The 23,164-nt window shown below is 42.2% G+C and overlaps 2 protein-coding genes across 2 annotated transcripts; both read left to right on the top strand.

Moving 5' to 3' along the window:
• Positions 1–1,771: 1,771 nt before the first annotated feature.
• Positions 1,772–19,604, top strand: ocrl (OCRL inositol polyphosphate-5-phosphatase). Its single transcript, XM_080007980.1, has 19 exons — positions 1,772–1,842; positions 2,837–3,016; positions 3,622–3,883; positions 4,097–4,267; positions 4,471–4,572; positions 5,080–5,194; positions 5,289–5,405; positions 5,984–6,165; positions 6,982–7,093; positions 7,985–8,094; positions 9,012–9,147; positions 9,230–9,340; positions 9,463–9,628; positions 9,905–10,140; positions 14,327–14,446; positions 14,923–15,007; positions 15,293–15,420; positions 16,787–16,898; positions 17,417–19,604. The coding sequence occupies exons 2-19, from the start codon at positions 2,854–2,856 to the stop codon at positions 17,539–17,541; spliced, it is 2,553 nt and encodes an 850-aa protein (XP_079864106.1). The 5' UTR covers positions 1,772–1,842; positions 2,837–2,853; the 3' UTR covers positions 17,542–19,604.
• An 837-nt stretch (positions 19,605–20,441) lies between these two features.
• vimr2 (vimentin-related 2) lies at positions 20,442–22,940 on the top strand (the record flags this gene model as incomplete). The annotated part of the gene is given in 4 exon segments (XM_080008228.1): positions 20,442–20,452; positions 20,537–20,589; positions 20,592–20,674; positions 22,848–22,940. Coding segments are annotated over 4 exon segments (240 nt in total).
• Between the last annotated feature and the right edge of the window lie 224 nt (positions 22,941–23,164).

Here is a 23,164-nt window from a genome sequence, read left to right as displayed (position 1 = left end):
TAAATAGATTGTGATCAGGAAGACTCTTTTTTTAGCCTGAATGACATATTTAAGAGTCAATATTTGTGAACATGACCTCTCGCAGTCTATTGGTTTTATAGTGGTATTGATAAATAAAGTTTGTTTTTATTATTCAGTGTGGTAGATGTGGCAGCTGGGGGGCATTATCATGTGTTGTCTTTGTGACATCACACCCCTCCCCCAAGTTGCACACATGCCAGTTCAGCACACTTTCATCAGGAATTGTTCAATTATTATTATTGTTGTTGTTGTTTATAATAATAATAATAATAATAATAATAATAATTAAGCTGCCTGAACGCTCCTAATGGGTTACTACAGCTTTCAACCTCTCCTAAATCGTAGTGAAGATAGGCGTTAAAGTATCTGGTTAAGAAAGTTGATCCAATTTATTAAAAAAAAAAAACATCAGATTTGCATCACCCTTTCTTGGACAATTAGGACCGATTTTGGACTTGGAGACATTTTATAAATACAGGCCCAGAATTAAATTGCAGTTAGGTGCAGTAAGCCTCAATACCCCAATTCACCTCCTTACACTTGAGTGCAACGAACACCTTTTTGCATGTTTTTTTTTTCTCACTCTGATTATCCTCACCCAACTAAAGACCCATGCATTATTAACATACGTTAACGTCTTTAGTCATCCAATTACTTGTATGTCGAGTGTGCATGAAGCAGCTGCAGCTGTGAGATTGGCATACTTTGGAACAAGCATGCTATGTCTCTTGTGGAAAAACTTTATTATTCAGTCATTAATCTGAATCACATTAAGGAGAAATGACGATTTACATCGTTTAGGCCGATTAGTCTGCATTACTAAGTGATTAACTGTCTTTTTATTCAGATTGGGTGTTTTGGCCACCCCCGATGCTGTTGTCTCTAGTCCTGTTCCTCAGTTATCTATACCCATCAATCGTAATTTCCAAATCGAGCAAGGTAAGTACACAACTTGTATTGTTAGTCATTTCAAGTTTCTAATATTTTGCCATTACTAGAATGTTTTTAGCATTTATCATGTTATGCTATTTTTATGAGGTATTGCGGATTTTGGTCTTATATTAAGGAATATTTTAGAATAAAATTGTGCAGATAGCCCACAATAACACCACAGGTTGAATCCAACCACAAAGACTTTGGACTGCTCGGCCATTGTTTCAAATTATTGCTTTCTATTGTTTATTTTTAGAGGCTGAAGAGGCTCTTCTCATTGATTTCACAGTAGATGGTAGGTTCACCATTTTTAATAATTTTTTTTTTTTTAAGGAATTGCTCAAAGAAACCTCAGAAAACATGATATCCTTCCCAACTTTGCAGATGTTTAAGAAATTAAATATGAAACATATGATGTATGGTAACAGAGCACATACCAATCCAGCTCTATTCTTCAACTCTGCCCTGAGCCAAATGTCCATCCTGTTATTCACCCTGAAGTTGCTTGGGCAGTCTGAAAGCGTGCTGTGCTGTGAAAGTTCTCTTTTAAATCTCTTTGCTTTGTAGTCTTCAGGCTGCATTTTTATTGTGCCCGCAAAGGATGTTGCAGACATAATGCAATCCTGTGTGTGTGTGTGTGTGTGTGTGTGTGTGTGTGTGTGTGTGTGTGTGTGTGTGTGTGTGTGTGTGTGTGTGTGTGTGTGTGTGTGTGTGTGTGTGTGTGTGCGCGTGCGCGCATTCTGCCTCTGCGGTGGTTGATTCGTCCTCGTCAAGCCTGTGTTAGGTTTCGTGTCCGAGGGGAGAGAGCTCCAGAATTGCTTTTAGAACTCCAGGACAATGAGCGGACTCAGGCTTTCTTTTCCCAGGTGAAGAGGGCCAAGAAACAAGGTAAAAGACCTTGTTTTGTGTAACTGCTCTGCCTTAATCATTCAGCCACTAATCCAACATTTATTCACCAAGGGTGGATTGCCTTGACCGAAAGTAATTTTAATGGAAATAGTGAGTACAATGAGCAGAACCAGTGTACATCTAGACTCAGTGCTTACTTATACGTTTACTCTTTGGGAAATGTCCTACTCCAGAAGTATAAAAACAAATGCTATTTCTAGCCAACCAAATAACCAGCAACTTTATCCTCTAGGGGAAATTAAATAATGAATTAATTCAACCACTACTTTTTCTTGAAAATCATTGAGGGCACACCTGATTTACAATGATGACAAGAGTACATCAGAATAATTGGGTTATTACACAAATAAAGGTCTGTGTACTGGCGGTACTCCTGACACCTTAGATTGAGAGAGCTTAGATTTTAACCTTAATCCTACACAGGACTCAAGAGGCCGTGAGGGAAATCTTTTTTTTTTTTTTTTTAATATTGTCAGAAGAACCTGCTTGTCAAGTTTCTCCCTCACTACAACCGTATGCTTTGACGTGCCAGTTTATGATTGAGGAAGTCGCAATAATAGGCAAACTTTGTCTTTAGAACACTCCATCCCTCTTCAGTGCTAAAAAGTAAAAGCTACCCTTTAGCTGCGCTTCCATGGTTTTTCTCCTAAATTAAGAACATTATTATTGTGGGTGTTTCCCAACCTTTATCCACGTTAGTGTTTACATTAAGGTTGGAGAACTATGAGAATATTTTCCAAGGCATTATAGCTTTATCACTATATCCTCTTCTTTCTAGTCTTGATTTATTTTAATTAACTTCATGTATTGTATATATTATATTTATCTTTTTAAAACTAAACAAATATACAAATGTTTCTCTCTGCATTGAAATGTGCTGGTTGTCTTTTTTATCATTATTGTTTACTTATATTTTATTTATACATTTTTATTTTTTATTTCAGTATTATTACTATTATTATTTTTCCGACAGTTGAATCCATACCTGCAATGGAGCCCCTCGGCCCAACCCCTCCGAAGGGACCAGTCCCTATTCCACCACAAAGAGCAAACAGGCCGAACAATGCTGTGGTTCCTTCAGCCAGCCTCTCCAAATCTGCCAGTGCTATGCACCCAGCAATCAACAGTACTTCAGCCAGCCAGTCCGGCAGTGGTATATATGGATACACAAAACATACATTGTTGTTGTTTTGACATAAATTTTATTTATCGTGTTGTTACATTACAGAATAACAATTAACTCTTAGTGGGAAAACAATTATACAAACTCTTAGAAAGCCAATACGACTTTAAAAGTCAGGAGTACTATGAGTTGCACTTAACCATTTGATCTAGGGCTAGGCGACATTGATAGAATCCAATATCAAAATATTTATTACCCCTATTGATAATTTGAAATTTTTCAGAGATGGTTATTGGTGCTTCCATAAGTTATTTACACACAAGAAATAATCATAAGTCATGAGGACATTATGACCATGTAGGTAGAGGCATTGATTAGAACAGCTAATGAAGTTCAGGGAATTGCATGACTTAACTGTAACGCATCACAATATTAGAATAACTAGTTCCAGTCGCAGACAATTTCTGGTCTTGTATCATAATCTTGATATTATAAACGATATATCGCCCGGCCCAATTTGAGCAGAGCAACATTTTGCTTACAAAAAGTTTATATATTTTTCGGTGAAAATATTTGAATTGTGTATCGACTGAAAAAATGATTTACGCATACATATCTATGGAACCTTTCCTCAGCCCACAGACAAGACCCAGCCCAGTCTCTAGCCTTAGACTTTGGCTTTGAGGACAACTTCAACCACTCGCTTAAAGTGGAGGACAAGAAGAACCAGCAAAATCGTTTGGTTGCCACGCGGGACCCTCCCCCTGTGCCCCCACTGCCTCCTCGCAAAGCCTCCTACGCCCCATCCAACCCTCTGCCGCCTGCACCAGTCGCTAAAGATAAAAGCTCCTCCAGCCTAGGCCACAACAATTCATTCATCACACCTGCCAAACAAGAGTGAGTTTCAGCTCATATACAGCCTCTTGTTTGCCTGGTTTTAATCAAGACGCCTAAAAGATGGTTTTCTAAGTTATTCACCATTCATTGAATTGTGATTGATTATGGCTAATGAGCTGAGAGAACAGTGATAGTAATAGAGCTACACACTTTGAAGATCAATTTTTATTCCATCTGGTAAAGTCCCCTTTTTTTTAAATTCAAACCCCATAGCATTAGATCTGGCTTAGAACGTTTGGAAAGATCACCGTCATGGAGCGACAGCCCAACAGCCAACAGCATGAGGCAGGCCATGTTCTCCAGCCAGGCTGGCCAGAGAGAGTCCCTCATTAAACACTGCTTGGGCAAAAAAGAGAAGGAGTATGTCGACATTCAGAACTTCAGGTGAGAACAGTGTGGGTGTATCTACGTTGTCTTTTCAACGGACGACGAAATAAATCTTCATTTCATGGCAGGTGATTGAAATAGACAATTTCATACTTCACCCATACATTCTCAATTTGTGTTTCAATATGCACCATCCTAAATTAGAATATTTATTCACAAGCCATAGTATGAATCCTGACTAGTGCTTTATGTCGTTCCAGGCTCTTCACGGGTACGTGGAACGTGAACGGCCAGTCTCCGGACTCGAGCCTCGATTCCTGGCTCTGCTGCAACCCTGAACCACCCGATGTCTATGCACTGGGGTCAGTGAGGCAGTTTTCATTTGAAAAAATGCTTTTTAATGTGCTTCTCACCATTTTATTTTCTGTTTATTACAGACTTTTTGATAGGAATGTGGACATCCAGCATCTGCTAGTGGTCTACGAAAACTACTTTCCATTTTTCCTAGGCTGCACTCTGTCTCATACAAGTACAATTAAATATTACACTCTGACAAAATTATGAAAGTTAAGTCATCCAAAATGTCCTCTGTGCAGATACTAAGAAGTCAGTTGTGCTCTCTGAAATGCCGTCTTCACGTACGATAGCCAAGTGTACTATGGTAAACAGGGAAACGTATTTGTTTCAGCTTAGACAGCCACCCCTACCCCCATGACCACCACCACCGCCACCGCAGTCCTTGTAGGCCTCCTGTAGTTCTTCCATGGATGTTGTGGATGTTTATAGACACGCCAACCCAATGCAATTAAGAGTTTCTGACCCTCTTTATGGGTTTTAATCTTACTAGTTTATGTGCTTCATGACTGCAGTTTTCAGGAGCTGGACCTGAGCACCGAAGCTTTCTTCTACCTGGACTCCTCTAAGGAGCAGCAGTGGGTGGATGCCGTCGAGAGGAGCCTGCACCCGAAGGCCAAGTATGAACGGGTGAGTAGGAAACCATGCATGTCGCTGGCACGCAGTCCAGTGTAACAGTGTATGATGCTGCATTCAATGGTTTCCTGTCTCCGTTTACCTTCAGGTCCGGATAATCCGGCTAGTTGGAATGATGCTGGTGGTGTTTGTCAACAAGCAACACAAGAATCACATCAAGGAAGTTGCGGCAGAGCATGTGGGCACTGGAATCATGGGCAAAATGGTACGGTCGAACTCAGTCTTAACGGTGAAAGCAGGAGGATGATTTGTGCGGCTTGTGAGAGTCATCATTAAAGCTGTCACAATTTTAAATTCATCGCCTGTGATCTCTTTATGGATATATTATTATTATAATTATTTCCTGTAATATTGTAGAATTGTTACATTCCCCATTCATATGTTTCTATCCACACTTTAGGGGAATTTTAAACAAATGCAACACATCTGTAATTTCTGTAATTTCCATTTGGGACTCAATAAAGTACCTTTATCTTATCTATCAAATAACATGAAAATTAGTTGCATTTTCATCATTTGGTTTCAGGCAAATTAGCGTTCTACCCAAATTGTTATGTTCCAATGTCAATAAATGACTCTTCTCCATAAGATAGATGTCTATTTGTATAGGCTTATGCACTTAAAGTGGCATAAAATTAACAAATAAGACCATTGAATTTTTTTTAATGAAATTATTTGAATAACAATTAAATGTCAACTAAAATGTTGTAATCCTGACTGCCCTGATCATCATATGGGTGCTTGATTTAAGAAAAAAAAAAATGTTTGTTTTTTTTCTCCCAGGGCAACAAAGGAGGTGTAGCAGTGAGGTTTGTTTTCCACAACACTAGTTTCTGCTTCGTCAACTCTCACCTTGCGGCGCACGTGGAGGACTTTGAGCGCCGCAACCAGGACTACAAAGACATATGTGCCCGCATGACCTTCCACCTGCTGGACTACCCCCCACTCAACATCGTCAAACATGAGTGAGTCCATGATCTCAACAACAGGAAATTGTCTGCAACAATGACGAAAACTACTTCAAGGGAGGTTGCTTGACTCTGTCGCCATCACTAAACCAGTGACGAGGCAAAACAGAGGGAGTAGATATCGGAAGTTCTCCTTCGCAAATTGGCATTTTAGTTTTGTATTGCATAGATGCATCGTGCGTCATACAGAGCAATACAGAGGATTTCAAGCGGCACACTCTGAACCATAATGTTTAGTGAAGGCGCGGGTGGCGGTTTTGGAGCACCGGAGGGTGGATATTTCAATCGGCAGCTCGGGTGTGGCACCAAAATGAGGCACCGAAGTGTGGAAATCAATGTTGATATTTTGATTAAAAAAACAAAAAAACAAAAAAAAAAAACGACCGTAAATTATTATTTATTTTTTTTAAAGAACGAAGATGCTTAGGCCTGGCGAAGGGGTGAACTCAAACCCGGTAGGCCACCGGGCTTGCAATAAACTTGGGGAAACCCTGTCTATTATGTCTCCTCAATAATAATAATAATAATAACAACAATAATAATAAAATATGGTGAATACTGTTTTTTCCAAAGTCTGTTTGATACAAATGACAACTCAACCTAATTAAAAGCTATAGTTTATTTGTTAAACATACTTTTTTTAGAACATTCTGTATTCTTGTAAAGTTGTTAATATCCCTTTAAAAATTATTTTGAATAATCAATTTGTTTCTGGCTTACGGTTTCTCCTAATTACAGGCATGTCAAGTCAATTTAGCTTTTTATTGCTTATAAAGCTATTGAACAGCAAGGTATTACTATTCTGTCTTCCAGTGTTGTCATCTGGCTGGGGGATTTGAACTACAGACTCTTTGTGTACGATGCTGCTGAGGTCAAACAGCTCATAGCTCAGAATGAGCTGAAAAAGCTTCAGGAGTACGACCAGGTGAGGGAGTTCAGTGTGGGGCTTGAAGCCGCATGTGGTAGAATATTAACTTTCACTTGCTACTAGCATTGGAAGTGGCCATACCCAGCCCAGTGGAAATTATTAACACCAAATGACTTAGCAGATGCCAAGTAAAGTTGTCTGCTGAACGTCAAAGTTGACTGAACCAAGATATAAGTTACAAAATCGTGATGATTATCGGTGCTGTTTGACTGATGGAAAGGGTTGTTCCAGACATCAACAGTGTGAGTAACGGTCTGTTGAGGAACAGATGCATTTTGTAACCATAGCGACTTCCAACGGGCCAATTTATTTGTTAAACTTTAACATTCTCTGTTACGGAGAGTGTATTTTATAACAATATAGCACTGCAACCTGTCTGAGAATTAGCTGAAATTATAGAGTAACAACTTGAGCCATATTAATGCCCCAAATCACATCTTCTTAACTCTGTCCTCAGCAGCTTTCCACATTACTGACTCATTTAAAACATGACTTTTTAACAGGCAAAATTGCCCTTCTACCAGTACAAAAACACAACAGAGAAACCAATCTGTATTATTCCCTTTATGTCTACATGCATATGATTGGATGTGCCCTTGAGCATGGCATTAATGCTCCAACTCATTCGAGTCTGCTCAGTAACGCACAAGTTAGAGTCTGGTTGTGCTGAGGAACTCCCAGATATAACTTCTGTAAATCCATATTGAAAAAAGCAGAGTAGCGCTATTCTTGGCAGAGCCGTGTCACGCAGAGACCAAAAATAATGGGAAGCTGCTTTATAAACATGTATTATATAGATACTGTCTGACATCTGCTCTCCATATCCTTCACTTTTTATTTATTTTTAATCGTGACCACAAAATAAAGACAAAGAGGGTTTATTTGCAGCTCAACATCCAGAGGCAGACTAAGAGGGCCTTCACAGACTTCATGGAGGGAGATATCGACTTCATCCCAACCTATAAATACGATGCCAAAACAGATCGATGGGATTCCAGGTAAAGTAACGACTATTCACACAAATATTCACACAAATTATCTTCAGCCATGAATTGATATTTACTTGCTGTGCTTGATGCTGAGGTGATTCTCTCTTGGTGTCCATATTGAAGTTCTAGACGGAAGTGCTGAACGGAAGCATTTCCAAAAATAACCATGACCCAACTTAGGTCCTTAATGTCTTTTCAAATTACTTCAATTTAGTCTGACTAATGTTATGCCTTAAAGTCCCTTAACTCAGTTTGGACCGTGTGTGTGTGTGTGTGTGTGTGTGTGTGTGTGTGTGTGTGTGTGTGTGTGTGTGTGTGTGTGTGTGTGTGTGTGTGTGTGTGTGTGTGTGTGTGTGTGTGTGTGTGTGTGTGTGTGGTCTGCTGTAATAGGGCCTAATAAGTTTAACCAATGTAATGTTTAACCCGTGTAATTAACAGGCGGCTCGCTTGGTTCGCGCAGAGCTCGTAAAATAATTTATATTTTGAAGGCTGGTTATTAGTTTTTGTATGTTTTTTGTAACGTAGTACATTATAAACAATGTTAGTTGTAACATTCTTTCTCAGTCCTGGAACTCTAACCAATTTCTGATGCCCCAAAAACATATATTTAAGTAATTAAACTAATTACGTAAAGGTGTGGCGATAAGTCGAGTAATGGCTTGAACTGACGACTAATAGTCGACTCAGGAAATCTTTAGTCGGGGGCAGCCCTAATCCTTATATTTCCTTCTGTTAAAAGTTGTCAGGCTCTTATGCATCAGACTTAACATTTCTGATGTTATAAAACGCTAAGACTACTGCTGAACCTAAACTTGTCTTCCTGTTGGGGCCAAGGCCTATTCTAGATGAACCCACCTCACTTTATACTTACCTGTAGATGTAAATGTGTGATTGAGGATGCAGCATGTGTGTTTGCTGTCTTGCAGTGGGAAGTGCCGTGTGCCTGCGTGGTGTGACCGCATCCTGTGGAGGGGAAGCAACGTCAAGCAGCTCCACTATCGAAGTCACATGAAGCTGCAGACCAGTGACCACAAACCTGTCAGCTCCCTCTTCACCGTCGGGGTGAGCAGTGGCACAATCGCCCTATTGTAAATAAGGGTTAAAGGCACGGACATTGTTGTGTTTATGGGTTTGTCTGTGGCAGGTTAAGGTGGTGAACGATCAGCGGCATAAGAAGGTCTTCGAGGAGATTGTGCGCAAGATGGACAGGATGGAGAACGACTTCCTCCCGTCTCTCTCTCTCACCAGGACAGAGGTCAGAAGAAGACAGTGGTCTCTTTGGTCTCCTTAACCCTGTTCATAAACCTGGGGAAGTCTTATTGTTTTCCCGGTGACTGAACAGTGTTCATTTCTCTACTGCTCTCTTTTCTCTTGCAGTTTAAATTTGAGAATGTGAAGTTCCGCCAGCTTCAGAGGGAGCGTTTTGTGATAACAAATGATGGGCAGGTCCCCTGTCACTTTGCCTTCATCCCTAAACTCAACGACACGCAGTATTGCAAGAGTTGGCTCCGTGCTGAACCTAGCGATGGCTTCTTGGAGCCTAGTGAGTGTTTTGTTGCAACAGCCTGTTCCACTTATATACATTTTGAGTTGTGCAATGGTTAAATATCTTGTACCATCCGCCTTTCCTATTCGTGTACTGTATTTTGTGTGTGTATATTATTATTGAAGTCAATCAGTAAGCTTTTGCAAAGTCATCGTCAAAAAACGATGGGAAGTTTCTAGAAACATACACATTCAAGAACATAGACACATTCAAGAAACTGCTGATGGGGGCTCAACGTTGCTAAAAAGGCATTTTTTTAATCTCCTCTGGTAGGTGAGAATCTTGAGATCTACCTGGAGGTTTACGTCAGCAAAGACTCGGTCACGCTGTTGAACTCCGGGGAGGACTCCATGGAAGACATCCTGGTCCTCCACCTGGACCGGGGCAAGGACTTCTTCATCACCATCTCTGGCAACTACCTGCCCAGCTGCTTCGGCACCTCACTGGAGACGCTGTGCCGCATGAAGAAGCCCATCAGAGAGATCCCCATCACCAAGCTCATCGACCTGGTGAGAGAGGCTCACACACGTGATGGGAGTGCTGTGCTGTGAATAAAAATTATATAGATAGATAGATAGATAGATAGATAGATAGATAAAATACTGACTTGGTAATGGTGGAGACTTTTTGCTTGGCCTAGATTTTCTTAAAGGTGCCGTCTTATTCTATAGAGGGGTTTCCAAATGCTTTGTTGATTGTGTCCTCTAGTTCTGGGAAGAATGTGAAATTTGTTCCTCTCTGAGAAAAACAACAATATGTTGAATAGACTGCTGATGATATCAAATTATTAAAAAAAAAAAAATTGTGGAATTGGAAATGTATAGGACATTTTTTAAGGATGGGACTTTAAACTAGCACTCTTAATCATGGGAAGTAAAACCTGGAGCAGTAGTTCGGATTGGGATCTAACTGATCCTGAAACCTGAGGAGTTGACGTGATGAGACTTGCTCACCCTCTGGGTCAACTATATTTAGGAAGCGCATAAAATGCTTCAACCTATGTATGCCTTCCTGAAGAACGAACAGAGGAATGAGTAAGTGGCAGCAAATCTGTAGGAGCCACTCTCTGAAGGGTTGGGAAAACTGACTAAGGTCAGGCCAAACGCGCTCTGGCTTGTTTGGTATAAATAGATCCAGTCTCCATACTTCTCTGTCTGCTTCCATAGCTTCACTTGTGGCTTTCTATCTGTAACTCTGCTCTGAAATTGGGTGCTTTTCTTAAAGTGACAAACAATCTCATTCCTACCTTTACCATTCAATCACCCTGCTTGAATACTTAGTATTTTGCTTTTGTTTAACTTTTATTGTATTGCAAGCATGCCCTAATGTTATTACTCTTCAGATCTCCGTTTTCCTGCAGCCCTATCTTTTCTTATCTTCCATTCCTTGTTTTCCTCCATTGCCTCTCTCTTCCTCCATCATTACTTTCCAACGCTTCACTCTGGTTGCGGGCTGATTGGTGCTCAGGGAGAGGACAGCTATGCGGAGAAGGTAAAATGTCTACACTCAAGCCTGGTTTATGCTTCTGTGAAGATACACGTGAAGGTCTCTGCGGAACCTTCGCAGCGAAGGGTGTTTTGCGTTACCGTAGTTCGAAGAGGCTCGCAAAGGAGCACAACTCCCAAATCACAACAAAGAGTTGCACACTCCCGCACGCCAAACACGCTGATTGGTTTGAAATTGTTCAACTTCCTGTCGTGTGGCGGGTTCGAAAACGGAAAAGGAAATGGAGCAGATAGAAGCACGCCTTGTGGATGAGGTTTAAAAGCGAATTTATATTTGCATATCCATCAATTTGGTTTCCATTGATAATTGTTTTACGACATACTCATTAGATTAATTGTGCAAGGAATTTGTTACAAGTGTAAGGCTTTATTCATATTTGTTCTTCGTAAAAAGATAGAGAGAGACTATAAAGAGACTTTATATATAATCTTCACCTTTAAAGGTGACAACCCTAACCCACATACTGTGATATGTGCAACAACGCAACTGAGAGATTTTTACAAATGTGTGTTTGTATCACCCCTCGAATTATACCTGGTCCATTTATGACCAGATTGGACACCATTTCTGTTAACATTACAAACACAAATCTCATTTGACAGTAAGTCACCCTTACTGTGGGGCCATCTTCACACACATCACAAACAATCGTGAGGAAAAAATGGCTGCTGAATCCTCTGCTGCCTTTCCCAACTCGTCCACTTCTCGGCCAGTGAACCTAAGATGGCTGCATCGGTGCACATCTTCGGTGCCCAATGGAAACCTTTGAAATGGACCTTGGTTTGTCTTAATGTAGCGCTTTAATACATACACTACTCACAAAAGGTTAGGGATATTTGGCTTTCGGGTGAAATTTATGGAAAATGTAAAAAGTTCACGCTACAGTGATATTATATCATGAAAGTATGGCATTTAAGTAGAAGCATGCAATGGTGATTTCCTCATCTTAAACTATTTATTGAAACAAAAGCCAACAACAGTGGTGGGTATACCACAACAAAAAATGTCAATGTCTCAATAACTTGTCATGTGCCCTTGAGCATCAATTACAGCTTGACAACCACGTCTCATGCTGTTCACAAGTCGACTCATTGTCTGCTGAGGCCTGGCCCCCCACTCTTCTTGAAGGGCGGCCCTCAGGTCATTGAGGTTCTGGGGTACAGAGTTATGAGCCTCTACACGGCGACTCAGCTGATCCCATAGGTTTTCTATGGGATTCAGGTCTGGAGAAAGTGCAGGCCACTCCATTTGAGGTGCCCCAGTCTCCAGCAGCCGTTCCCTAATGATGCCACCTCCATGAGCTGGAGCATTGTCGTCCATGAAGATGAACTTAGGCCTGTTTTGTTCATGCAGGGGCACAATGACTGGATTAATGATGTTATTCAGGTAGAATGGGCTTGTCACTGTACCATTCACAAAGTGAAGGGCTGTTCTGTATTGACTAGACACACCTGCCCAAACTGTAACACCACCATCACCACCAAAGGCTCGTCTGGTGACAACAGTGGCTGATGCATAGCGCTCTCCTTGACGTCTCCAACATCGTTGGCGGCGTAAATGCTCCCTGGCCCGTGCAAGACGATGATGCCTGTGCCTGGTGGTGTGGTCAGGTACCCTTGCAGGTCGTCTAGCACGCAGACCACGCTGATGGAAGCGGTTTCAAATGGTCTGACGTGACACTTGGGTGCCTCTCACCTCCCCTAAATGTGCCTGGAGTTGAGTGGCATTCATCATCCGGTTCCGCAGGGCACTGTTCACAATGAAGGGCTCATCAGTGTGGGATGTGGCCAACGGATGTCCACTTCTATGCCTTTCTGTGACTCTTCCAGTCTCTCTATATCTCTGTTGCAACCTGCTGATGACACTCTGTGACACTCTAAGCTCAGTGGCCACTTCCCTCTGAGAACATCCTGTTTGAAGCCTCGTAATGGCGAGTTACTGTTGATCAGTTGTTAGGTGTCGTCTTGGTCTCATGATGTCAAAATGTGAACAGCATGATGAAGAGGACTGTTTAAATACCAATTCTAATTGAACCAGGAAATGTATTGGTCGATTCATGGATCAAACACCTGTTGTGAATTTTGCCGTTCAGCTCGTTGTTAGAGAACAGCAAGTTGTGCAAAAAGTACTGAAACATTGAACAGTTGGACATGTGCATTCAAAAGTTTAGAGAAGGTCAAATTAAGTTCACCTGTAAAGGTTATAGTGCATTTCAGGTTCATCCTGAAATATCACCCGAAAGCCGAATATCCCTAAGTTTTTGTGAGTAGTGTATGTAATGCACCAAATCCAATGTGTCTTTCCGAGAGGCTTCATTCCATCATAGTACAGAATGTATTTATCTTTTCTTCTTTTTTTGTTGTTATGCCCTTTTTGAAGAGTGACTTTGAATAGCCGCCCAAGCGCAGAATATCACCCTGGTCTTTTTCTTGTCCACTGGGCTGTGCAGGCTGTCAAGTCTTGCATTCAAGCCCACTTCGCTTTTGTCCCGCTTAGATATTTGGCTTCCATCCAGGGGTTATTTTCACACTGTTAAGGAAATTCTTCCGCAATGATCGGTGAGGTTAATCTGCCCGCTACATGAAGACAAAACTCATTTTTCCCTCAACACTCTTCTCTAGAGTTCCCAGGGAGACATAAAGAATGTCACGTGCAGCTCTGCTAAGTCTCACAATCCCAGAGTTAATCTAGGACCCGCTGCTCCAACTTTGCCACAAACTGATTCTGACACATACATTTATTGCTGGGAGTATATGGAAACTAATTATTATTGTGGTAATCAGAGACAATATTGAAATATATCCTAATATGCACTTATATATTCAAATGTGCATGCCAGAATGCAACCGAGGTTCATCCTATTCAATTGCATGATGGTATCAAATGGTCCACTCATATTTCTTGCAATCATTAATTTCAACCAAAACATTCTATATGCGCTACCAGTGAAAGGCTATGAATGATCATACATAATTTTCCCCATCTCTGTGTTTTAAAAAAATATATATAATAAAATGTAAATCCTGCGTTGATAAGATCTCACAATAATAGATAGCGCCCATGCATAAGCATTATGAATGTATACATTTTGCACCTGCACTTAATGAACAGGAATGGCGTTTGGTGTGTTGTTTATACTGAGGAATATTCCATCTTCCGTTCTAAAACAAGCTTGTTGTCTCCCATTAGGAGACATCCAAGATGAACTTCCTGATGGTGGACGGTGCTGGTACTGAAGAGAAGCCTCTGAAAATCCCCAAGGAGGTCTGGCTTCTGGTCAACCACCTCTTCACGCAGTCCTGTCAGCAGGTTAGACGGGTGTGGGTGGTTAAGGAAAGGATGCTCCGGTCCTGCATGTTAACTGTGTTAGCTCAATGTAAGGCTGCTGAGGGGATCAACTAGCCTAGCTCCTTGAAATAAGTTACTTTGTCATACATCTTAAGCCTTTATGACGAGTTAAAATGACAAAAAATACACATTCCACTGTTATAAAGTACACCTACTATAAATCTCAAATAGAGCATCGCTTTTGTAATTAAGAGGTGTGGGCCTAATTAAGAGTGAATTAAGCTTTTCTTTTGGGAGGTGTTGGGGTTCACTACAATATCTCACAGTTTTATGGTTATGGCAAAAATATCCAGAAAGGCGTTTTTGTTTTTTATTATTATTTATTTTATTTTATTTTATTAAAGTGAAGTGAAGTGATCTTGTGAAGTGAGCAGTGATGAACAATCAAGATATTCTGTACAGATGCTCCCTCTGATACAAAGATGCACTTCATTTAGGAGGACTTGTTCCAGACTCCGGGACTACAAGAGGAGCTGCAAAGTATTTTCGACTGCCTGGACACAAGCATTCCAGACTCCATACGTATCCTTGTTCACACAGGGCATCGTCATCGTCATCATCATCACCACCTGGGCACCACCTTTAGCACACATAGAAGGGCATTTAGCACACATAAATGAATACATACGGTGCTGGTGTGGTATCCACCCCATGAAACACAGAAGAGACCTGATATATGATTGATGTCGAAGTGAACCATGAAACAAACTCGCAGGTATATACGTATATACGACACACGCACGGCCTCGTAGCCAAAACGTAGGACCCCGCATTTTGCCCGGTCGTCGTCCTTGACTGCGCGCGCAGCTGGTTGTAACCACTCTGTGGCCGAGGCTCTGCTGATCTTCCTGGAGGCCTTGCCGGAGCCCGTGGTGTGCTACGAGCTCTACCAGCGCTGCTTGGAAAGCACCCATGACACCCGCCTCTGCAAACAGGTGCAGTGCTCCCGCTCATGCAACGCAAAGCCGTACGGAGAGTCCTAGGGTGCGCCGCGTGGTTCAGTTGCTCACTTATTTTTCCTTCGCAAAATTCCGTAGAAGCTCAAGAATTAACAGTTAAATGTTGGTTTAAAGGGGACCTATCATGGAAAACTGACTTTTTCAGTTCACACCAACTGTGAAATAAGACAACCCAGTCAAACCCTTTGTCAGAAAACGTGTTCAACAACCCGTTCAGATTTACGTCCCCTTCCTACGTCACTTGGGGCCTCGTTAGAATGAGACCGTATGGTAGCGCCAGGCCACTAGCGTTAAGTCCAAGCTAAGCTAAGCGTGGGACCTGCTCTGTTTTTGGCTGCACAGACCAGCACAAATCTTTTAAAAGAAAGAGGAATTCATGCCAACTGTTTGACAAAACTGCAGACGGGGGAAATGTAAGTATTTCAAAAAAATAATTGTGCTGTGTGTGTCTTGTGCTCTTTAGCACTAGCTAACCCTAATAGCTGAGGCATACCTGTCAATCCTCCTGTTTTACTCTGGATTCTCCTGTATTTTACCCTTCTCTGCCACTGTCCTCCCATTCAAATATTTTCCTGTAGAATGCCCGTATTTTTGACTTTTCTAAAAAATAAAAAGGGGGGGGTTGGTTGTACTATTAACGGTAGGCTGCTCTGTGCTGTTTCTTCGACCAAACCCAATAAAAACTGTGGTTTTCACTACATTTAAAGCGAAAGACACACTGAAACAGACTGAACAAGAGGGTTATAGAGGCATGTTAGAATGGCTAGAATGCATAATCTGTGGTTTTTCCAGCAAAAAAACTTCAAAGACATGCTTTGGGGACCCCGGAGACTTATATCAACTTGTTGAAAAGGAGCATAATATGGATCCTTTAAAGTCCCTGTGAAGTCAATTCCGAGATTTGTTTCTAAGCACATTCTAAGTTCATATGCTTTTTAGTCATACAAATATGGCAGGGTGGCCAACAACACATTTTTCTGTGGTGTGACAATCTCAGAACATCTTTATTGTTGCTTTACAGGGAGTGTACTGTACATTAAAACGGTTTTCTGAACTTCAGACTGTTATAATATAATGGAAGCATTATAATAAATGCTTCCACCTCCTTGTAGTAATATCCACATGACTGAGGATTGTTTCTGAATAAATGTCATGAAAAGCACCGATACTCATCCTCAAAACATCACAAATCCTCGATGTTGGGGTATTTACCAAATCTAGACGCTGTGCTTAGAAACCCAAGAGTAAGAAGTGCAACGTTTTAAAATGAATATTTTAGCCGCCTCAAAGCATTGCACCGTAGAGCCTCCTCAGCTTTGTCTCCGCTCTCTGTGATTGCCAGCTCATCTCCCAGTTGCCTCGCGCTCACCGCAATGTGTTCCGCTACCTGATGGCCTTCCTGCGGGAGCTGCTCAAGCATTGCCATCACAACAACTTGACCGTCAGCCTCATAGGTACACCTCAGCTCGTCTCATATCTAACGGAGATCACCGTCTCGTAACGACTGGGCCGGCCGCTGCATTTTGGCCCGTGGATATTTTTTGTCGGGCAGATAAAATCAAAAATCAAATAAATGAATTAACGTCTTAAATGATTTTGCTGCTCTTGCAGAGCCGACAGTAAAAAATATACAACTATTTCACCTCGGTGGTATTTCCTCATTTGTGAGGTGGTAATCATAGTAACTTCCTTATGATGTGAATGCAGCGTATGGGCACGGTCATCTCAGCGTCGGCCCTTGTCCGTAAGTTTTTGCGCTGCAGGAAGCTCTAACTTACAGCTTGGATCATATACGTGGCTTGAAAAGGTATGCTGACTTAACGAGAGACGGACAGAATGTGCAGGTTTATTTTGATCTGGATTTCACAAGTAGCTTTGAGAAATGTCCCGGTCGATGAGTGTTAAGAGTCCCATGTTTTTCCTTTAAATAAAAAAAAACAAAACTGTTCTGCTTTTCCCTTTTCATTTTCAGCGAACCTCTTTGCCAGCCTTCTCGTACGGCCCCCGCCCAACCTGGTTGCCAGGCAGACGCCCCAGGACCGGCAGAGGGCCATCGACTTCATCCTGGGCTTCCTCATGGGAAGCGACGAAGAGTAACCGAGGTCGCGGTTCACCGAGGAAAGTCAAATGGCATCGCCGGCTCCTTAAACTACACATTTACACACTTAGCTTTTGTCATTTTGTTGGGAACAAGTGGAGGTGTTTGGACCTCCAGTCGTCACTTCACAGCCTCATCTTTACCGGGAGTGTGGCGGCAGCAGAGAACGGCTTGAGCTGATGCCTTTGCACTTCCCGCTGACCAAACGGACCCTGTGCTTCGAGGTTGTAATGTCCCTCCTTTCAGCAAAACTTTTTTTTTTTTTTTTTTTTTTTTCCCCCCCTTTTCTTTTCGTGGATGCTCATGCCAAATGAACCCCCCCCCCCCCTAATGGTGAAGGACATGAATGTAAGAACGGATGAGCAAATGACTCCTTTACACGAGGGAAACCAAACGCGGAGGTAGTCACCTGGATCTCCCTTCCCAGGAAACAGAGGTTTGAAGTCAGCCTGGAGTTTTAACTGCATCATGGGAATAACAAAAAAACGGGATGTTTGACCGCGGCTGTCTCACAGAGTAGGATGAAGCGTCGGTAAAGATGACAATCGGAGCAGTCGCGCATTCGGGGCAATATAAACAGATGTGCAACAAGTGTGCATATCCACTGTGATTTAACTTATTTATTCTTTTCTCTTCAACAAGCTTTGCGTCACGTTTCCCCATCCCTCCCCCCGTCTTTTATTTGAAGAGGTTGTTTGAAATCCTATGGGTGTCATGTGTGTCTCAATGTTTTTTTTTTTTTTTTTTTTTTTTTTTGTTTTTTTTTATAGGTTGTATAAATATCAGAGTTGTGGACGTTTTCTATTACTCTGCGTAGCTACATCAAGTATTGCCCATAACTTGCTTAGAAGTTAAAAACCAAGTTTTCAACACACTAAACTTTTGAACTAACAGAGTAAAGAGTCCCCCCCGCCCTCGGTGTTTTTTTTATGTCTTAACTGGTTTATGTACAGTAGTGATCTCGTCCCTGATGTTAATGTTATTATTTTATTTTTTATTTTTTTAACGGTCTGCTGTTTGCTCTTACTGTGGTGGTGCACATTTACGTTTCAGTGTCGCTGTGTTTACGCATTATTTCCTTTCATTTGTTCTGCCCGTGTCTGAAGCCTGAATTTTGTATCAGTCGATTCCTTAAGTATTTTTGGGATGTGCTCTTAGACCTGCATATTTGTCAGGTTAAATTCACTAAATTAAATTATCAATAGACCCCTGTTGCGTCTGTTGTTTTAATTGACTGTTTTTTCCCCCCCAAATAGAATATAAGAGATTTGTATGCTCATTGTTTGACAAATTATCACCCAAATCTTTTTTTTTTTTTTTTTCTTCTCTCTACGATGCACCTATCAGTTCTTCAGCATATCAGTTAATCTTGGATCAAGGGGTTATTACTAATACTGGCACCCCAACAGTTTTACCTAAGACTATTCAGAATTGTTTCCCTACCCACAATAATTTCCTGCCATCCACCTATTTTTATTGTTTTAAAAGTGATTTTCTTCTCATACACTACTGAATTTCTGGCTCAGAAAATGGCTTCGCAGACAATCATGGATCAGTTAGGATGCGCCTGTAGGTTCTGAGTCGATCCATTCTTGTTGTGTTTCTTGTTTCATTACCAGCCACACACTGTTCAGCAGATGGACTATGCATGAATCTGTGTTTACTTTTAAGAGCTTGCTTTAATCGCTATGTTGGCCAGAGGGAATGGTTCCTTGTGACGTACGATTGTGCTACGTTCACACCAAGTATGCAAGACTGTTTCGTGACCTTCAGACATGTTAGGATAACTAGCCTCTTCTGATCAAGCATAATAACTTCTATCAGAATTGATGCTGATTCTAAATGTTGTGCAATGCCTCAGTACCAAATGTCGTGTTCATGTGGTGTTGTGTTTATACAGTATTTGGCTATTCGCTGCGCTTTCTGCCTTTAGCTTTCGTTTGAATAATTATGGTACGTTGGCAATGGAAAGAAATCGTACATCTTTTTCAACTTGTTTTCAGATTTTTGTTTTTGTTACTTCTAATTTATTTAACAGGAATAAAATCTATGTACAAATTCATTTTTGTGTCATGTCGTGTCACACTGATTTTATTGAACGGCTGTCCAGCCAGTTTGTAAGACGCGATGCTGATTTTTATTTTTAGATTTTGTTTGTGTAAAGAACAAAAAACACGACTACATTGTCGTCATAACAAACTTTGCATTCATATGTGAAATATTGCACCACTGATGTTGGCCCTATAGTAAGTCCGGTCAGCGGCCCATGAGATATCCCTCACATCGATGCAAAATTCCTCCGCCGACACCCCCCCATAAATATAAAAACCCAGATGCGGTAACCCGGACTGTGTCCCCGCTTGCATAGCCTGTAACTTAACGTGTAAGAGTCTGGAATAAATGGCAATGCTGAGGGTTTCTTCTCACCGCAAGTTGTTTGAGGAGCAGCGTTGGAGGTGAAATGGAGCGTCTGGTGTGCAGCTTGCAGAACATTACTGTGCCCCTGCAGGTCAGTGAGACTCTCTAGGCACAGGGAGATTTTAATTAAGTTATTTCAATCACTATGTGAAGTTAAAGGATACCATTTGCGACTAACTATGAACAAGTGTTGTGTGTGGTGGATCCAAAGATTTGAGATTTCAGTATTAATTCTTCATGTCTTTTTCGTCTGAGAGGAAAGTTTGATTATGACAAATGCCTTTTGTACTCATGGTAAAATATGACGTCGTGATCAGTGTTGTTCGTTTTCCTGGACATGAGAAGGGTTTGGCAATAATGTCCAGATGATCTGCTGGTGGTTGGTGATAGTCAAGAGATTGTACTTGCTCTTGATCTGGCTTAAACATGCACGCAATAGTGGGACTTTAGTGGGAAAATATGACATTTTATGCTGGTACGCATGGCTTCAAGGCGAGCCTTGAAGGTGGGTTAAATATCTCCCGTGGGTTCGGTGCATATGGAAGGTGCCCTTTGTTCATTGTCCCCTTTACACAGGAGTGCAGCGGTTCACGAGTGCGACCCTGACAAGTTAGACTTCTTGGCTGCCAAGGCAAGGAGGGTCTGAGCAGATTTGACCAAGACCGAACTGCCATCGCTTCCCTCAGTGATCGCCTGGTCAGACTCATTGAACTGGTGAGGCTTGAAAATGTTATGACTCATTTACCGCCACTGTTTGGCCATAGTGAATGATAAAGTACCTGCATACTTCTGTTCCCCTATTGTACTATATATTGAGACGGTGCCTGTACTATGTAGGCTCGTTATTTTGGAGAAGGAGAATGAATCTCTTCCTCTTTTTGGGTCTTGCAAACGGGTGTCTTACAACACCTCCACCACTGTGGTGTTAGGGTTAGGGTTAGGGTCTGACTGCGGCCTGGATGCTGTGGTGAAGAGACTGCGAGAGGAGTGGGTAAAGCGCTTTATCATGTGGAAATTCATTTTGTTGTGTCTGTTGTTTTTGCATATGTGCGTATGTGAAAATGTGTTGGTTGTTTGAATGAATGTGTATCTACATGAGCCATGTCGCCCGATGGTGGTCTTATAATTCCTACCGCAATCATTTACTATTTTTTTTTTTTTCTTCACGTGCATGAGTGCGCTCTAAGTGCATTCGCACCTGTGAGACGGATAAAATGTTTCTCCTTCGTAATAGCCTTTGTGCCCAATTTAGGAAAGATAGCACATTATGTCAGTACAGAATAATTGGAAAGGAAATCCTATTGGAGGCAATGTCAAATATCCATGAACACAACATTTTAGTTTCATCAATTACCAACCGGGGCCTGGCAAATACCTGATGGTGGTTGCTGAACTCTGCAGGAATCACTGACTGGGATGGTGATTATGTACTCCTAGCACTAGATGGCAGTGTGGTCATGCCTCTTCTCGCCGCAGTCGGGCCCTTCTTCACCGAACGTCTTCACTCACGCCAGCAATGGCTCTGCCTGGCTCTCTCTCTCTCTTTTTCTCCTCTCCAAGGGTGATTATCACCACTGTTCTCACTGTCTGGGTGGCCGACCATGGTGCAATCTCAGCTCTTGGCCTATAGTCCCAGGAAGCGCACCCACACATGGGCCAAAAACCCTGTTGAGTCCCGGCCAAGCCAAACGCGACAGGCGCTGTTTCAATCACTCCTCATCGTTTAACCCGGGCCTTAATTTCTCTCATGCAGATGTAACAACGGCGGTAATGCGGCCCCGTAACGTGCTGAGTTATGCGGTTCTGAACACAAAGCAGCTGGAGGGTGATGGGGCTTGGTGGGGGGAACAGGCAGGGAGGTAGACGAAAAAAGGGGGGAAAAAAGGAGACTGGAGCAGACTTGACATTACCCCAAAACCTCTGATTGAGGAGGCCTGCACTAACTCTGAATTGGGGCCTGAGGAACGGTAGGCTGGCCTCCGAGATCTGGTAAAAAGGAAAGCATGGTTATTGATTGTATTCCGGATCCCTCCGTCCGTGCAGTATATCTCCAGGTTGAACAGAGAGGGCACGCACTGGGCTTCCGACTCTGCAGATTGTTGTCTATTAGAAACCCCGACACTGAAGTGACGCTCCAGGGTTTTACCACTGAAGCCCTTTTTGGAATCGTCTAAACGCTGGCAAGCCGCTGTAACCGTGGCTTGCCAGCACCTCACCAGTTACTCAGGCACATCAAAATCGGTAGATGAGTTAAAGACCCTTTTCGGTGAGTGGAACGGTGGACAAGGATTTTGTTTCCGATCAGCACAAGCTCTTTGTGTTCTTCTTCCTCTGCAGCGGGGTGTCCATTTGCTGTTCAGTGACAACTGGGGATGGTGCTGCGATGGATATTGAGGGCAAAATGGAGGATGACACGGTACTTTTCAAGCCACGGTGTGCTGGAGTATCTACCTGCCTAGTATCTGAATGGTAAATGGGCTGCATTTTATATTGCGCTTTGCTGATCTTGCGACTACCCAAAGTGCTTTGCAGTACATGCCTCACATTCACCCATTCACACCTCGGTGGCTGCGGCAACCGCGCAGACCTGCTTAACGAGAGCAGTGAGGGGGTTCAGTGTCTTGCTCAAAGGCACTTCGACGTGTTGCCCGGAGGAGCCGGAGATCGAACCTGGAACCCTCTGATTGCTGGACGACCCGCTCTACCTCCTGCGCCACCTGCCTACTGTACCTATAACCACCTACCCATGGACCTGCCTACCTATCTACCCACCTACTGTCCCTACCTACTAATAGTTACAAATAGTTTTGCATGAAGGTTCTGTGACATATTAAATTGTGAAAATGGTTCAGATGCCTCAACAGTGCTTTTCTTCTTTATCATGTAGGACGTGGACACGGTGGCAGCCGAGTGTTTAGCCCAGCAAGTGGACATCTATGAAGAGCAACTGGCCGGCATGGAGGCAGAGCACAAGCAATGAAGGAGATGTAGGTGACGGCGGTCAAACTCATAATATGAGTTTCCGGATTGGACTAAATTATACTTGGCGTGGTCTGAGTTACTTTTTATAGCCGTGGCTGGAGGTGCGCGTACGTGACTCAATTCAGAAGCTTTTTCAGGTTCATGCAGTTGGGATCAATCAATTGTAAACACCCTAATCAAAGTGGTCCTTACAGGTGCAATATGCAGCAAAGTGTTTTTTAT

This window comes from Zeus faber (assembly GCF_960531495.2).
Source record: "Zeus faber genome assembly, chromosome: 10".
NCBI lineage: Eukaryota > Metazoa > Chordata > Actinopteri > Zeiformes > Zeidae > Zeus > Zeus faber.
This window is presented reverse-complemented; position numbering and strand designations above follow the sequence as displayed.

Coding starts and splice junctions, on each gene's coding strand:
- ocrl (XM_080007980.1), top strand. CDS start 2,854: ATGGAGCCCCTCGGCCCAACCCCTCCGAAGGGACCAGTCCCTATTCCA. Junction 5,195..5,288: donor CGAAGGCCAAGTATGAACGG/GTGAGTAGGAAA, acceptor GTTTACCTTCAG/GTCCGGATAATCCGGCTAGT. Junction 9,341..9,462: donor TCTCTCTCACCAGGACAGAG/GTCAGAAGAAGA, acceptor TTTCTCTTGCAG/TTTAAATTTGAGAATGTGAA.